The sequence below is a fragment of the Phaethon aethereus genome, assembly GCF_964289735.1.
Source record: "Phaethon aethereus genome assembly, chromosome: 12".
Classification (NCBI taxonomy): Eukaryota; Metazoa; Chordata; class Aves; order Phaethontiformes; family Phaethontidae; genus Phaethon; species Phaethon aethereus.
In genome coordinates this window covers 11,894,793-11,912,204 of record NC_138588.1, presented here as the reverse complement: position 1 = coordinate 11,912,204, position 17,412 = coordinate 11,894,793, and the positions used below count along the sequence as shown (strand labels likewise).

Below are 17,412 nucleotides of genomic sequence, written 5' to 3'. Positions count from 1 at the left end.
AGATCTTTCTTTAAGAACTTAAAATAATCCTTACTTCCGTGTTTCTATTCTGTGGCCTTACAGTTCTACTGTTTTGTAGGTGAATTGTATCCTTGCCCGTCCTTTCCAAGACTGCTTTCAGGGACGTGTATATTTGATGTATATAAATCAGTAACATATCTATGTATATTGATGCTTATATTTAAATAATCTGTATGTCTGGAACAACTGTAGACTTTATATAATTTACCAAGGACCAGGTCCTGAATCTAGAACCTGGTTTGCACCCCAGTGGTATTGGAGAGTATGAAACCATCTTGCTGTCTAATTACGCTGCCAGAGGGTGCCGGCATGGAATATGGTACCTTAATTCAGCTCTTTGTCTCCATAGAAAGAGTTATGATAACTCTGTGTTGTACCTACATGAGAAATATACTGAGCCATGTACCTGTCTTCTGCAACATTTTTGTGGGAAACTCCAGGGTTGTAAATCTTTTACACTGTCCCCTTACTCTTCCCTTCATGAAGCAGTACAAGACTATTAACTTAGAGATGTTTATACTCCTTATACCTGGTTTGTAGAAGAAAATTCTGCAGTTCTGTAGAATTGAATTGTTTATACAGGTTATTTCGATTTTTTTGAAAAACCAAAGTCTGGATAAAAAAATTTAATCATGAAAGCTTTAGAAGAAACTCAAAGGAAATATTATACTGTGGCTCTGAATAGCATTTGCAGCTGTTTGCTGAACAGAATGTCTTAAACTTGCATGGCCATGATTTCATTTGATAAGGCCAATTAAAATGGATTATACTGAAAGCCTCTTTGCATGAACAATATAAAATTAAATAACAGATTTCTGTAAAACTATATGCAAAGAAGAAACAAGACAGACACAGAAAGAAGGAATCTAAATCCAGTGTTTGTTTTTGTTACACACTAAACAAATTACATTTTATGTTGGCTTTGGAAAACCAGAGGCTGTTTGACAAAAATATTTTTCTTATTTCCCCCCTACTTTCCCCACTATATTTTAATGACAGTGCCTGGCTGCTTCATGTGAGAGAAAACATACCGACAAATAAGTAATCTCTGCAGGGAATTTTGGAATGTTGTTGAATCTTTTTGTTCAACATGAAGGAGTCATAACATTTAGGGTGTCTTTCTTCCTTGGTACACATTTTATCAACTTTTCTGATAAAATATATAACATTAAGGGTAAATTATTTGCATGAGAATTACTACTTAGATCATTTATTGGATTCTGAGTTTTCTCTGTGGCTGAATATAAATTGTCAGTAGTTTAATTTTTTTTTATTATTCAAAGCCCAGTGATAGATACAAATAACGTCTTGTACTGGCACTGTATCTCATGTTTAAGGATTTGAAAGTACTATGTAAATATTATTTTAGTCTTAAGTCTAGCTTCCCCTCCTCTACTCCAGTGACGGTACTGTATACTTACATAAAATTTTGAAAGTGTACAAGGCTGATCAGATAAAAACTCCACATCCCAAAGAAAAATTGTACAGACAGGCTTTGGGCAACTCCCAGCCCAGGTCTGGAAGCACACAGAAACTTTTATAGGCAGGTACTCCAGGACTTCTGCAGTTCCCCACTGTACAGCCCACTTGTTCCCCAGGTTTGGAGAAGTACAGATGGTGCATAAAGAAGTTGTTCCTTGGCCAACTCAAAATCCTGAGTTCAAATCCCCCTTGCAAATGTTTACACATGGATTGCACTTGTGGCTTCTGAACATCTCTAGAAAAAATAATATTTATTACTTTCTAAGGTGCACTATGCCATTATTTTGGCTTGCACTTGAGTGCTTCACAGAACATTTAGTGCATGGTGATTGTGGGACATTAAGTATTTATAAGCTTCACTGAAAAAGGATATTCTCCTGTAAAACAGTGTATTCCTTTAACTGTGAAATGTTTTTTTTTTTTTGCTTCTTAAGTGAGGCATTTTTAAAACCATTTTTCCTTTTAATGTATAAAATTGTAATCTAATTTTGACATTTAAACCTGGGAATGAAATCACCATGGGAGCAGCAGGCATCCATTTGCTGTGTGTATTTGGCTGTTTAACTGCCCCCCTATTTGTCCCCTGGAAAGAGAGTTCTGAATCTGTGCTGTAACTTCAGTGAGTGGTGCTTGAACAGCCTTTCATTCCCACTGCCAAGTAATTTGTATTAATGGTGATCTCAGTGCAAGAACAGTTTCAACTTCGTTTGCAGAGACAGGTGTACGTGAAGGTGGACTCCTAGATCTGTCAGGCTGCTCTGGGATGCATAAAGCTTTGTCGTGTGCACTAGAAGAGCTCCCTTGTCTTCCAAGAACAGAAGTTACCTCCAAACTGGTAGACCTAAGAGCACTTCCCAGCTTGAAGGTCCAGGTGCCTACTCCAGCCTCAGCCTGATCCATGTCATGGAGAAATTTGGGGATGTACCATCCCCTTCCACAAAAACATAGCTTGCTTGGGATGAGCCCCAGAGAGGTGGCCACTCCAGGCAGATCCCGTAGAGCTACCTGGAGGATACAGGCCTTTGGGGTGTGCCACAGGTTAGGCACAGGCACTGAATGCTCTAGACTAGTTGCAAAAGCCTTGTTAAAGCTAGGATTTCTCTGGAGGAAAAATCACTCTAAAGCAGTAGTTATCGTAATCTTGAAGCAGGTGTCTGTTAAATGGGTCACTGAATCTAGCAATGACTCGTCCCCTGGTTTATTTTCAGAAAGCCAGATTGCAAACAGTTACTTGAGCAGTCTCAGTAGAGTAACTGTTCCCCACTTTGAGTAGGGGGTTCACAATCTGGCTCAAATTAAAGCCATCTGGCAGCATTTTCTTATATACATTATGAGCCAGAAACCTTCACCCTCATCGTGTTCAATCAGCAGGATGCCTAACAGAGAAGGGTACTATTCCACATGAGTAATGGTGGTAGAAACTGGACCTACATGATTTTGCGTTGGCAAGTTTTTCCCATTAGAAATTTACAACAGTCCCATCAGCCCTGTGTAGCTCATTAATCTACAGTGAAGCGTACCTTAAGAAGCTGCCAAAGCAACCAGAAAAAAATATAGCCTAAAGAGGTTGGCCTTTAGCTAAAGGTCAGATAGAATTGTACAGAAAGCCTCTAAAGAAAGGAATCTGCTAAAGTTGAAGTTGCTGAGAAGCCACAACATTGAATTATAAAGAAAAAAAAATCATCCCTGCAAATGGAGTGGACAGGTTTGCACAATTTTTATAAAGCTAAAAATAAAAATATGACCATACAGTTGAAAACCCACAATAAACTCTGTTTTATTTAATTAAACCATAGTTACTTGGGACTAATAGCCCAGGATTTTTGTTTGGTTTTAAGAGATTTTATATGGATCTTGGACAAACTTTCATTAATGCTAGTCTGCTGTGTCTTAACAGCTTTTAAGGTTCTTGCTGCAGTGTGAGCTATTAGTGCTGTGGAAATTGTCACCATTTCTTTCAAGAGCATTTGGTGGTTTGCAAGTGAGCTGAATCTACCTGTTGTTGGATGGCATTACAGAACTCCTCTGCAGAGGAGCAAAGCTAGGGTGCCAAGAATCCACAAAGGGTCGGCAAGAGTTGCTGACATTCTCTGAAAAATAGGTAAGGACTGGTAATACAAAGCAGTTAACAGTGGAGGAGATTACTTGAGAAGGCTCACTCTGTCCTCTCTGAAACTTCAGAAACTCAGCTAGTGAGACTATGACCTGGAAGATGGATTAGCTGCTCCAGTAGCAGGCTGAATACAGGTGAAATGTGTTAAAAACTTAGTGACAAAACATCACTTTGAGCAGACCCAGGTAGAGGATTCTTTGTCTTCCTTAAAGTTTTCTTTGGTCTCATTTTGACTTTTCAGATTTATTTCAATTTCTTCTGATCTGTATCTGTTTCAATCCGTAAGAGGTATTGCTCACCCTCACTTGAGTCCACAAGAAACTTTTTCTGTGTGCAGCTGATACCTTACAAAATAAATCACAATCTCCATACTGTCTTTTCAGAAAGGGACAAAAGAGATTCTGATTGTGCAGATGTGTCTAGGTCTAAAATCACACAGTTCATTCCTGCATGGGAGTGAGCTATGCAGAACGTGGCAGAGGGGAAACGCGTAGTCATTTTCAAAGAACAGTTTTTGAGAGCATGATTCTGGTCACAGACTAGCTCCTCAGCCAGTACACATCTCCGTCAGCGCAAATGGTGCCACATCATTTTAAACAAGCAGAGCACCTGAACTGGATATTACGTAGATCCCCTTATGGAGGAAACTTTACTTTAGACATGCCCTAGGCAATTGCTCTTACGTCAGCATGGCAGCCGGCTAGTTTCATTGCACCAGAGGTTTTAGGTTCCTCTCTAGTCACCTGAAAAATGGGCACCACGGGGCAGTCCAGGTCTCAGGCGGGATAAATGGTTCCTGCCCTTTTCACTGACGGATGATGGAGCTGAAGGTACTTGTACCCCTAATTTGGAAAATAAATTTAAGCGGGAGAAACCGGGCCTTTATCGTTTACTGGATTAGGAAAGTACATTTAGATTTTCAGTCAGATTAAAGCTCTAATTTCTATACACTATAATAGATTCAAGGATCCACATGCTCTTAAAAATCTGGCATCGGTTCCCTAAGCTCCGCTTTTTTGCTGTTCTTTGAGCACCACAGAGGGCGAGACCATATAACCCAGCCCTGTGCAAGACTGGAAGGTTTACTTTGAGAGCTTCAGTTTTCCCACTTTCAGAGCACTCTAGCCCTTGCTCAGATCATGCACACTTTGGTTTTGTTTCTTTTAACCATGACAGAGTGTGGCTTCAGAAATCAGTCCTTTTTAGTTGTAAAAAAATGTGACCGCATGAATCATGCAGATTTTGATCAGTTCTTGAACTCTTATAGAACCACGGCCTCCATAGCTCTTTGGCATGTCCTATTAATTCGGATTTTATTTATGTGGACCTAATGTACAGGCTGTGATGTAGCAAGGAGATTCCAATATAGATGCAATTTTTGGAAATATCAGGTGTGCTCTGCTGTCTTTTATTATTTAGAGTTGGAGTGCCCATCCAAAGCAGAGATACAAAGCGTTTCTCAATTACCAGAGGTATCTGGTGTTGAAAGCCAAAAATATGCAGATCATTTCATTATTTTAGAATAGGACTTACAGAGTGCAGAGGTGTTTGTTCTCCTGAAGATAATTTTACCTGAACAGTACACTGCCAGAAAGGAAAAGCAAACTATAAAAAAAACCCCCAAAATAACCAAACTTAAAAACAACATAATTTTCTGAAATAAAATGCTGCCCATAACCAGCCAATAGCTAATGTAATGATACCAGCCTTTAACCAATGCTAATTCGGTAAATGTCCGCAAAGGAGTCTGAAAATAACGTACCGTGCTCTTTCTCACTGGGGAACTGCCCGAAAGGATCGCTTTCGCATCGAAAGCCAGCATCAAGGTGGCAAATTCTCCCCTACATAGAGTGACTCTCCTGGGAGCAAATGCCGTTAAGGACACTGCTTAGATCTTTTGGCTGGCAGCCAGTAGCCAGAGCGCCCATTCTGGTTGTCAATTCATAACATGACGAGCACAACACAACCCCAGAGGTTTTTAAGGTAATCTGGCCAGTAGAGCCTTGCTCTACCAAAGGGTGGTCTCCGAATCAATCACAGCCTTTGGCAAGCCTGTTGCCTTACAATTGAAACCAGACATGTTTTCAATTCATTCTTTGGGTTACTACTGTTCAATGGTGATTTACAAGAGAGTGTGAGCTATGGCAATCTCTCACGCAACTTTAGATATTCCCTAAACGAATGCACATTTAGAAATCTCCTTGCTCTAAAACAATGGTTTATAAGAAAAGAATATTTAAAGAGAAACCATCCTTAAAAACAGGCCAAGCTGCCTTTCTTCAACATTCAAAAATACTGAGGCATCGCTCTGCAAAACATAATGCAAGTAACTCCAGCAGCAACAAAATCCAGCGGGGTAACACATGCCTCTAAACGGAAAACCAAAATATGTTCTTCCTGTATGATACTCTCAAGATGATGTTTCTGTGGGACCCTCAATTTTCTCATTTCTGTCCTAGTTTGAAATACATTCAGGAGGCCTGTTCAAAAGACAGCAACACAGAGTTTCTCAGTAGCAGGCTGTATTGAATTACAAAATAAATATCACCAGAAGCAATATCACCAGTAGCAGAACACTGCTATGTTCAGTGTCTATCATTTTAGACTACTCTTGTCTCTCTCAGCACTGTATTTTCAGCATTTACAGTTGTGATTTACACTTACTCTGGAGAAATAAAAAGGGATTATACAGATGCTGATGAAGTTTTAGTCTGTGAGGGTTGCAACCTGGAGTATACATCTGAAAGACTTAATACTGGACACAATTTTATCTCTAGTCTTTCAAGGAAGGTTTCAACATATACTTTCAAATGTGGATTGCTGAAATCATCAGAAGTGGTTCCAGAACTTGGCTGTCTTCACAGAACAGCCAAGTGGGAACTCTGTGTGTCTGGGTTAGATAGCAAGTTCTGTTTTGGATATGAGGCTCGTCTCTCTTCTTTTACCTCTCTTCGAGTGTTTCATCAGCCATTTTAAAAAGCAAGAGAGACCAGAAGCTGAAATAAGAAGAGAGACCTTGCTCTAAAAAGGCCTCCTCTCTCCTCTTTCACATTTAGAAAGAAAATGAGAGATGTTCTGAAGTGCTCTAACAAGAGTGTGCTTGAGTTGCGATGAAATAAACAAACATCCCTGCAGGAGGTGCTCCACATAGAGAATAAAGTCCACTTATCTAGTATTTACCACCCAAACAGATCAAATAAACCAATTTAATCATAAATTAAATTATGTCATGCATGCTTCTGGTGAACAATACTTCCTCAACAGCAGCCATGGTATTAAAGCAGACAGGACTATATTAGGAGAGAAAAATAATGAAGTACAACATGAGCTTAGGAAAGGCAGATCAGTTCTTACATATTAGTTGCAAACTAAACTCTGCTGTAAACAGGAGTAGCTTGAGGAGCCTTTAAGCACAGCTGTCCCCTTCTGTTTATGCCCCACTGCTCAGGCTTGGTGGAAGTCTCTACCCCAATGGCCACACAGGTTTGCCCCGCCCTTCCCAGAGGAACTGCCTTTTCATGGCCCAGTGGAAAAATTCCAGCCAAAATCCTTGCACTAGCCTTTGCTCTTAGTAGGCCACTACTAACCAGTTCCTGTCTGGGCTTGACGTCTGTTCGCATCCACACAGGCAGCACTGACACACAAAAAATAAACCCTGAAAACCAAACAGAAAGCACCTGTGCTCTTCACTGTACCTTTACTGTAGTATTATTTAGAGTCAGGGTGAGCCTGCGTCAACTGTGAAAATATTTGAGAGGGCTTCCTACGCACCAGGAAGCATGGATAATAGCATTTTGGTTAATCTCATGTTCAGGGGGAGAAGTGGTTGGTGAGGTTTTGGTTTTTTTTTTTTAATAAAAGGTCCATCCGCACAGTTACGTAATCGGTGCAGATTTGGGTCACATCAACATGCAGTCACATGCAACGCACTGGGCCAGCAGGCACGGGCTGACGGCTCCCTGCAGGGCACTGCGTACCTTTCTGGTGTTCTCATGACTCAGTTTCGCTGGCAGTTGAAAACCTGAAAGCTCTAGGTTAACGCTAACTAAGCTCCAGTGCATGGCACTGCTAACTCCTGAACATGTGGCTTGCCTCTGCAAAGTAAAAGGAGAGACTGCGTCTGTTCAGTGACACAGGAGAGAACCAAAGCATGTGCATGTAGTTATCAACATGAAAAAAAATGTATACATTGTGCTTTGATGAACTCTAAATACTATTTTAGTAGGACTTTTAAAGAAGATGTAGGTAGGCTAAAAGTCTTCTGCAACAGCTCAGAGTTCCAATATAAAATACGAATTGCTAAAAAAAAGTATAATTCTACTGTGTTTTTGCAGGTTCCCTTTGTAGTGAATATTAATGGATAACTGTAGTACTTAATATTTTCATTTTGTTTAGTTTCCACCTTTAAGTTACACCAGCGTGCAAAGCATGTGTATAGTGAAGCTGCCAGAGTGCTGGAATTCAAGAAGATATGCAACAAAGCACCTGCCAATGCAATCCAGCTGCTGGGAGAATTAATGAACCAGAGCTATATCAGCTGCAGGGAAATGTATGAATGCAGCTGTCCTGAACTGGATCGGCTGGTAGACATCTGCCTGTAAGTTTTGACCACAAGGAAGAGTAATCGCCTGTTGAGAATATTGTTTGAATTGATGAGAAAATATGACATCGTTGGCTATTGCAATTTTAAAATGAAAGTATTCTTGTCTCTTATTACAAAATTAATCTCCTGCAGGGACATTACATGGTCAATTGTTTCCCTACTGACATCTGTGTAATACTTTCAGATGAAAGCTGCAGTTTATGGCTTTATTACAAACTTTGCTTTTGGACTGACTCATCATCACAAGTGTTACGTTAGACTGTTGGCTATTCTTTTTTTAAGTTGTAGAAGAAGTCATAACTGGTTTTCTTAAAACATCATCTCAGTTGTTCTGTTTGAACTGTTACTTTTTGAATATTTCTTAACCATTTCAGAACTGCTGCCATGGGAATTCCAGGGCATAAGCAAGCTGTTCTACTTCCTTAGGTCATGTTGGAATCATAATGGTATATTGTGAAATGCAATTGCATTTTTTTTCATTTTAAAAATGTGTTGTCTAGGGTATCAGATAGCTTGGACAGTATTTCACTGTTTAAAAGATGAGTGTGTTAGCTGTCATAATGGCTAACACTCTGCTTCTGCTCTCTGCCTTGCATGCCTGAATTTTCCCCACATTATTCAGCCTCCATCACTGCCCCAGCCTCATTCTGCTAGCTGGGTTCCCTAACTCAGTTTGGCTACGATAAAACAAGCCTTCTCAACTCCAAAACACGTTCCCTGAGTGTCATTTTGTCCCTTCTCTTCTTCCTCTATTCCTCCCCAGTTTCATATCCTCTAGCCAGAATAAACAGAGTTCAGGAAATGGCATGAAGTGAGCTGGAAATCACAGGCTGATGCATGTAGCAGGCTCTTATTTTCGTAACTCTGCTGCAGTGGATGGTGAGATCTGGTATAACCATGTGTTAACGCAGAAAGCAAAACCAAATACTTTGTACTCACATCCTACATAGTATTTCATCCATACCACAGGGCCAGTATGAAAGGATGTACACGTTTCAGGCCCTCTTAAGTTCCATTCCTGATACATTTAATCATGGGACAGACATCTTAGGCTAGCTTTGGTCTAAATTCAGTGCCTGTAGAAGGAATTCGGTGATTGATGATCATTTGAACAGAGGCTTGGGGGAATAAACAGCTGCCTGCATGAGCCTTCCCACCACTACTCCATCCCTGCCTCTGCCCCAGCCACCTTCTCCCAGCTGCTTCCCTCATTCATCATAGCTCTTGGCGATGCCATCTTCACACTTCTGCTCATCCATTATGGTTCCTGCTTCTCCTTGGAGAAGGGTGTGCTTAGTTTGGGAAACTCCGCACTGAGCCAGAGTGTTATTGCCCGGCCAGAAGGAAAATGTAGGGTGCCATAGGTGTTTGCAAGGCCTGAGGTCAAGAAATGTTGTTTCACTGTCTTCTAGAAGCAAATACTCTATAAAGTATCGCATCCTGTTTATACTGTTCAGTCTTGAAGAAAAGAGAAACTGTTTCAATTTGGAGCTAAAAAAAAATGAATACCTTACTACCTAAAAAAGAAGGTTACCAAAATGTTTCTTCACCAGCAACTGGCTTTTTCTCTTTTTTTTTTTTTTTTAACCTAAGAAATTAGTCTGGTTTATAATGAAAATATTGATTTTACAAACATGCAATTTGCCATATGCTTTCTTATTTCTATACTTACGTGGATTTTCTGAGTTGTAATACCAGTTACCAGCTTTGTAAGTTGATAGAGTATGAGACAGATGATTATTTAGGTTAGTCTGATTTCTTTTGCAGACAAGATGGAATGGCCTCCGAGCCAGAAAACTACAAGCTTAAAAACTGAACAGAAAACTTTTGGACATTCACCGATTATTTTGCATGTGGGATACACATGCTGTTTTGTGATAAAACACAGAAAAGCCCCCATAGCCATCGGACAGTCTGATAGCAATTTAGCAATACAGGTTTTGTTCCTTCTCTTGGGAGCCAATCCGGTACGTAACTCACAGGCTGTGTTCCATTTATTGTAGCACGTAATGATCACATAGTAGAATAAGCTACGACTGTCACTCGGTTAGCAAGGCAATTCCACAACGGTTGTCCCAGCTACTCAAAGAGAACTGCTGATCTGTGTATGAGAAGGAAGAACTGTCTCCAGAGTCAGCTGAAGACAAAAACTATGCTTACCAAAATCTTGGGCTACAAAGTCTCGATCCCGTGCAAGGTACCGGCACTGCCCGTTCTGTGACGCCATTGACAGAGGAAAAGCCTTAAAACTTAACGATGGCATTATTTTAGGTACAGTAACTACCCAGTGTTGATGCCTCAGTCAGCAGCATCTCATGACTGAACTTCGCCAGAGTGACGAGCCTTTTGAGGGTCTTCACTCAGGGTGTCCAGCTTGAATCATACTGACAGGGCCTGTTCTCAGAAGCACTTGTGAGAAAACGATCCTGTTTCAAGTAGGGGAAAACAAGTAGGTACAAAGTGATGAGCCTTGCACTACAGTGTGGAGTTACCTGTGCTACATTTAAAGAAGCCGTCATGGATGCTAGCAACAGGCTGTTGCAGCACAGCGCTCAGCATGGGGATGGAAATTCTCTGTTTCTCATTTATGCTGGGCTCTGTGCTTTCACGGCTAGACAGCTGCTGCTCTTTGAGCTAGTTTGGGTATCGTGACACTGACTTGCAGGCAGTAGCACAGACACAGCCACAGAAACCAAAGGAAAGGAGTATGCAGTTAGGGTTTTACTAAATTAAATTAAAATTAATCAGAGCATTTCAGTTCCAGGGGCCAAAATACAAACAGTGAAGGAAAAAAGTGATGTGTGTGCCCACATTACATCAGATTTCTAACTTACCAGCAGAAGAGCCCACAGCTAGTGTGATGAGCATAGCTAAGCACCACAGTGGAGTGTCATTTGTGTGAAACAATTTCTAATTGTTATATTAAAATTATTTAATCTGGGTTTTTTTTTAAATTACAATTTATTGCACAAAACCAAGTAAACTATTTGTGCATTATTCTTTACAGTCTTGTCCCATCATGAGTATTTCCTAAGAAATATATCTTTCTTCTTTAGAAGTGTGATATTCTTTAATGTTTTTCCGATTCTGTGATTAGTTTTCTAAAAGTGTATAGCTATTCTAGACGAATGCAGCTTAAGACAGCATCTAACTTTTGGAAGCTATTGGGAAAAAAGTCTTAGTTTTTTAAGGTACAACTTGAGAAAAGTTAAGGGACATAAAAATCACTAGTCACTCTAGGAAAACTTGGCTGATGCGATTATAGAAATGACCAGGAACTACATAAATTACATTCTTTACTTACAATGATATACAGCTGCCCTGTAACTTTAAAAAGCCCTTCCAAAAATACATTCCACAGAATTGCCCGAGTCTGCTGCTGCTCTCTCCTTACAAGGTTTAAACTGAGGAATAATCTGCATATCCAGATGTTTTCTGTTTTGCCTAGATCTTTATGTTTTACTGTGCAACCTCTGCCAAGATAGAAAGGGATCCATACTTGCTGTGGTTTGTAGTGCTGAAAACTGTAACCACTAGTTGGTCAGTTGGTTTTTTTTCTTTTTGCAAAGAGAGAAGACTTGTACTTTCTTTAACCTATCTCATGCTGTTAATACTTGTTTTACCTGTCAGTCTTTTAAAGCAAGTAACACAGAGGATTTACTAAACAATTCAGGAACAAAAAATTGGATCTGAGCTCCTGAATTCCTTAGGTACTTTTTGAAAATCTCTCAGAATCCATGAGTGTTGCAAATAACTTACTTTCATTCCCTTAGTCTCCATCTTTAGTGGTATAAATCCTGGTAACTTTTGCATTACCACCCATGCCCCTTACAGCTGAAGATACCTGAATCCTCTCTGATCACTTTTAAAAGATACAGTTTTTGCATTATATCAAGCTGCGTTATGATAGCAGAGACAACTCTGCATTTTATCAAGACTCTCATCACTGATGATTTTCTTAAAGCAGCAAAGCCTGGAGTCATGGCATAATTTGAAAATCCAACGAAAGAAACAAACAAACACCCTGCAAAACCAAGTTTGCAGCTCTTCCAGAGCCAGAAAGTCTTAAAGATGCTATTCAAATGCTACAAAACAGAGTAATACCCCTCCCCATTTATATATTTAAATCCCATCACGTTAATTCCATGCTTTCTGAATAGCTGGTTCATAATTTTGAGTATTTGGAATTAACAATATTGCTCTGATTTTTTCACCTTTTACAGCACAATTATTGTTAAAATTAGGTACTGCAATATCTTACCTATCTCTTCCATATACCAAACTGTGGGACTGCCATTTTTATTCTTCTTTCCTCTGCTGCAGTAGTCATGTTTTTACTCTCATTTACACACACACACTTCCTCATAAGATAATTCTCTTTTTATCCAGTGAATACTAGAGCGAGATACATAAACTCTTCAAGAAGCAACAGCCAGAAGCCAGGACTGGCAGCCAAGTGCCCCCAACACTGGACTACAGATACGTTGTCCTTCTCGTGTGCTCCGTCTCCCCCTCCGTTACTTATCCTCACGGCTGCAGGATAGCCCAGGTGGTGCACAGGGCACTTTCTCACACAGTAAATCCACGTTGCCCACTGAGGGGGCGAGCGCTCCATCCACAAGATCATTGTCTGCTCGTACTCCTCGTCATAAATGTACAATTTAGAGGCTATGAGTCCTGCCTTACCAGAGGAGTCTAGCTTAGGACTGAACCGATTAAGACTCGAAAGAGATGGTTTCAGACCTGTTCCAAAGTTAACTTTCTTGTGTTTGACCTAGCATACCTGCCATGCATCGCGTCTCCAGTAGGTGCGGAATTAGGTTGCTCACGTCTGAATTCTTGCAATATCGGGTACCTGGGTTTCAGGTGTTACAGCACTGGCCATCAAACCACCAAGTTCCTCAGCATTAAGCCCAAAGTGTCTAATCATATCACCACATTTGAAACTGCTAGCCACAGTGTTTTGAAACACGGTGACTTCAGCTCCGAAATGGGCATATTTTCTGTCTGCATTATGCTTTATTTCAACTAAGTATTTTAAAATGACTCAGTAAAAATGAGGCATGAGCATGACCACAGAGAATTATGAAATCAATAAAAGGTTCAGAACAATTCTGAGGGGATTTCATTTGCCTACCAAAATAAAAGCCAGACACCGTCTGAAATACGAAGTTCTGACTGAGGTAACAAGCCAAATTAGTACAGACAGTTGATTTTAGTAGACTTTGAAAAGTGGATTGGGCCTTGGGAAGTCAATAGGAATTTCGCTATTGATTGCAATTGAGACTGGATTGGATCCTGCTCATTTTAGGAGGTTGCTCCACGGACCAGAAATGACAAAAATTGCATCAGAGAATGAGTGGTTTACAGGAATAATAAGTAAAATAAAACACCAACAGGAAATAAAGAATGAACATAAAATCGAGTCAATATGAAGGGTGGCACCACACAGACACACTGAAGAAAGTGTTTCTGTTCAAGAGGATATGTAAGCATGTTTAGAATCAAACACATATGTAAATACTTGCTTGAAATACGACCTAAACCTCTGCTAACCCAGCAGTATACCAGATTCATTTAACATAAAATGCACATCTAAAAAACCACCACAGCCTACTCTGAATGAGCTGTCATTTTCCAATATGTTCTTCACATGATGCCATCTCTCCCTCAGACACGTTCTAGGACTGGTAAATCTCACCATGCATCGGTACTGGAAACTTAAATACTTGTTTGCAAATCAGATTAGATCTCTCATGAGAATAAGATTTCAAATGAGTTTTCTAAGCCATCCTGTTCTGACTAGCTTAGCAAAGCCCCAAAGAAATTTATTACATGGCATTTTCCTACTTCTTCTGAATCTAAGTAAAGATCAGGTACACAGGTAGGCAAACTAATGAAAATAATTCTACTAAATTCTAATGAGATGGCATCGGAATCTTGCAGAGTCATGGCATGGGGTTTGCTGTAGGACATTTCTAGCAGGCCAGTGTCTTGAGGCTGGGAATGGTTTATATTTTGGATGCCATTTATTTGTCATTGTTCTTGCTATTCACCCTCCTTATTAAGAGCATTTTTTTCTTTTGGGACAGAATTCTTATTTTACCTCTACTGCTGTAAATCTGGTCAGTTCATGAGGTTCCTCTAAAGAGAGATACCTAACTGTCCATTCAGCGAAAAAGATGTGGGAGTGCAGTGACTCTGTATGACTTTTTAAGAGTTTCTGAACTCTCCTTTTCTTGACTGGCACGCTCAGCAGTCCTGCAGAAGCCTGTGAATCTTCAGCATGTTTTAGATCTGTCCTGGAAGAATAGAGCTATTTGTCTTTGCCACATTAGAAAATGGCTTGCATGCCTACATCCTGTGCAATTAGTTTATGAACCCTCTTTTGTTATTTTTGTCATGTATTTCTGTTTTCACTTCTGATGTCTTCTGAATGTTGCTAACACAATTCCTTTCTTCCCCTACTTTCTTCATCTCAGCTGTGCTGTGATCCTTAAAACAGCTGATGCCGAAGCATTAGAAAAGAGAGTGACTTTTGGAATTGACAGAAATGACTGTATTGCAGTTTAAAGCATCAGGGATTTTTTTGGTCCAAAATTGTAACTGCAAATTGCTGTGATGTCGCATACAACCAAGTGAACTTCAGAAAAACCAGATGACATAGATGTGCTTTGAGTAAAGTATTCACTAGTTTTCCTCAGGCATTTTATATATGAGAAATCACTCTTTTTGGTTTATTTTACATGATTTTTTCTCTTATTTTGTTTTAGGCAATATGGGGCCATCGGGTCACGCCTGACTGGAGCTGGATGGGGTGGCTGCACTGTGTCAATGGTGCCTACTGACAAGCTGAATACTTTCCTAAAAAATGTAAAAAAAGCTTATTACCAAACCGATGTTCAAAGGTTAGAATCGGAGAATAATAGTCTGTTTGCTACCAAACCTGGAAGAGGAGCTTTGGTTTTTGTTGAGGCCTAAAGAACGTAAAAATTCTAAAGAAACTATGTAGGGCATTTGGAACTGGCAGTACTTCCCATGCCACAGTAAATGAATGCCTTTTCCATTTTTTATTGTAATGAGAAGTTGCTATTATCAAAATGTATTTCTGAAGAAGTGACTAAAAGAAAGCTTTTTGATTATAAAGTCTCTTTTTTTTCCCGTACTAAAAATACCTTTCAGTGTAAACTTCAGTTTACAAAACCTATGGACAAGGAAAACTGAAGTTGAAATAAAGATGATACTTGGTTACAGTGGATCTCCCTTCTTTTCCGTTTACTGACATAAAAGTAAGACCAGGTGGAGCAATGAGCTATTTCACGGTAGGGTAGGAACCTTGCAATGGTTGCAGGGCTGTTCTGTGCTTATTCTCTTCATGCGCTGGCTATTCATTTGTTCAGTGTGTCGTGTAAAAATGGAAGATTGAACTGAAGCATCCAAAAAATGGGAAGGAACTTGCTAAACATTAGAAGTTTTATACTCTCCTCAAGGGGGATTATTACTGTTGTAATTAATGATAACATTGGAGGAGCACCTGCAGGCCAAGTAAAACATTAGGAATACATGACGTTAAGCAGGAAAGTTTTCCTTCTAGCTATTTCTTATGTATCCTTGTGCAAGGGCAACCTGTTAGGAAAGTTTCAACAAAAATGAGTGCTACCTGTGAGCTGTACTCATACTCACACAACATACTCCCTTAAGTGAATGAACAAATAATGAAGCAAAGTCTGGGTTTGAGTTATCCAAACACCAGATGCTAATTGGTGAATCCTAGCTGTGCTTCTACAGAGTAGAACGTTCACATTTGTATGCAAAGCTATTACAACGGACTAAATATAATCCATTGACCATGTAAAAAAGCAGTGGAAAATCTAGAAGAAATAATTAAGATGATAATTCACTCAGTTGTGCTAAGCAAAAGTAAATAGGTATGACCAAGAGTAAATGTCATCAACATGTTACTACAAACCTCTCTCTCCCCCACTTTACGCTCCTGCCAGTCTCAAGGTTGTAACTGCAACGCCTTGGCAGTCCAGCATCCGCAGTTCATAACCCAGCTCCTCAGTAGGAGAAATGATTGTGATCGCAGAAAGAGGTGACTGTACGTGAAGATACCCCAAATGCGTCCTAACCCTGCTTCCAAGTGGAAAAGTAGGTTCCTGTGCCCTCTCACAGCACGCAAAGTTCTGTCTCTCTGATACCTACAATGAAAACTCAAGAGAATTTTTGCTGGTGTCATAACCCTTGCAGCCATAAAAGACATAGAAAGATTTGTCCCTGTGCACATTTTTTGTGATACTGAGCCCAAGTTAACATCCAGAAGTCTGCATCAAATTATAGATCCCTTGGAAGAGGTCCTCTGTACATTACCCATGCTAATTCAGGCCAAAACCAAATTCTTAGAGGCTACTAATTCTGTGAGAGGACTCTGCCAAATTTGAACACGGCAGATGAACAGCAGCCAACGCAAATTGCCAGGTCTTTTCAGGAACCTCAGAGGGGACATATAATGGCCATATTATCACTAGAGAAGATTCCTGTTTTCTGACAGCCAGGAAACATGGAACAGAGAGTGCTGTAGATGAAGCAAATCGAGTACTCATGGGAGGAAAAGGATGGGCCTTGGGCATGATGGGGAGAGATGAAAAGACAGGATTTGGAGGGAGGACAGTTAAAAGGATGCATTTGAGAAGGGGAAAGCAAGGGATAAGGGACATGGTTAAGAACAAGAGGCAGAAATACAGAAAGGTTTAATCTTACTGTCTAAGGCAATTGAATAACTTGTAACCCATTTGTAATGCACAGCAGATATGCTGTACGTTCAACTAAACCTGTAAACACAGGACTCCAAAAATCAAACAACAATAGGTAAATATCTTCAAGAGTCTCCAAGATAGCCTTAGAGATTTTAAAAAAAATAATGCAGTGGCTTTGTTACCAACTGCCTTATCAAATATATTCCTCAGTTTAATTCATCAAGTTCCTGTTTTATTATCCTGTCATAAAAACAGAGTACAACACAGTACGTACCAATCCCTTCATTAATATATCTGCATTGAACTTCAGCTGGATTCACGGAAGCACTAATCAGTGTCTGAGCAGAACAAAGATGTATGAGGGTGGGTTTTTTTTTCTTCTTCTTCTTAAGTTGACCATGACACACGAAGTCATGGAATCTTTCCAAAAACATGCA

General features: G+C 39.9%; 1 protein-coding gene across 1 annotated transcript in view; it reads left to right on the top strand.

Annotated features, from left to right (window-relative positions):
* The window catches only part of GALK2 (galactokinase 2), a gene marked incomplete at its 3' end in the record, with an annotated part of 46,270 nt that extends 31,070 nt beyond the window's left edge, over window positions 1–15,200 (top strand). Inside the window, exons 8-9 of the mRNA XM_082004934.1 lie at window positions 8,012–8,213; window positions 14,993–15,200. Coding sequence (XP_081861060.1) covers window positions 8,012–8,213; window positions 14,993–15,200 — 410 coding nt within the window. The remainder of the gene's footprint in view (window positions 1–8,011; window positions 8,214–14,992) is intronic.
* Window positions 15,201–17,412: the final 2,212 nt, after the last annotated feature.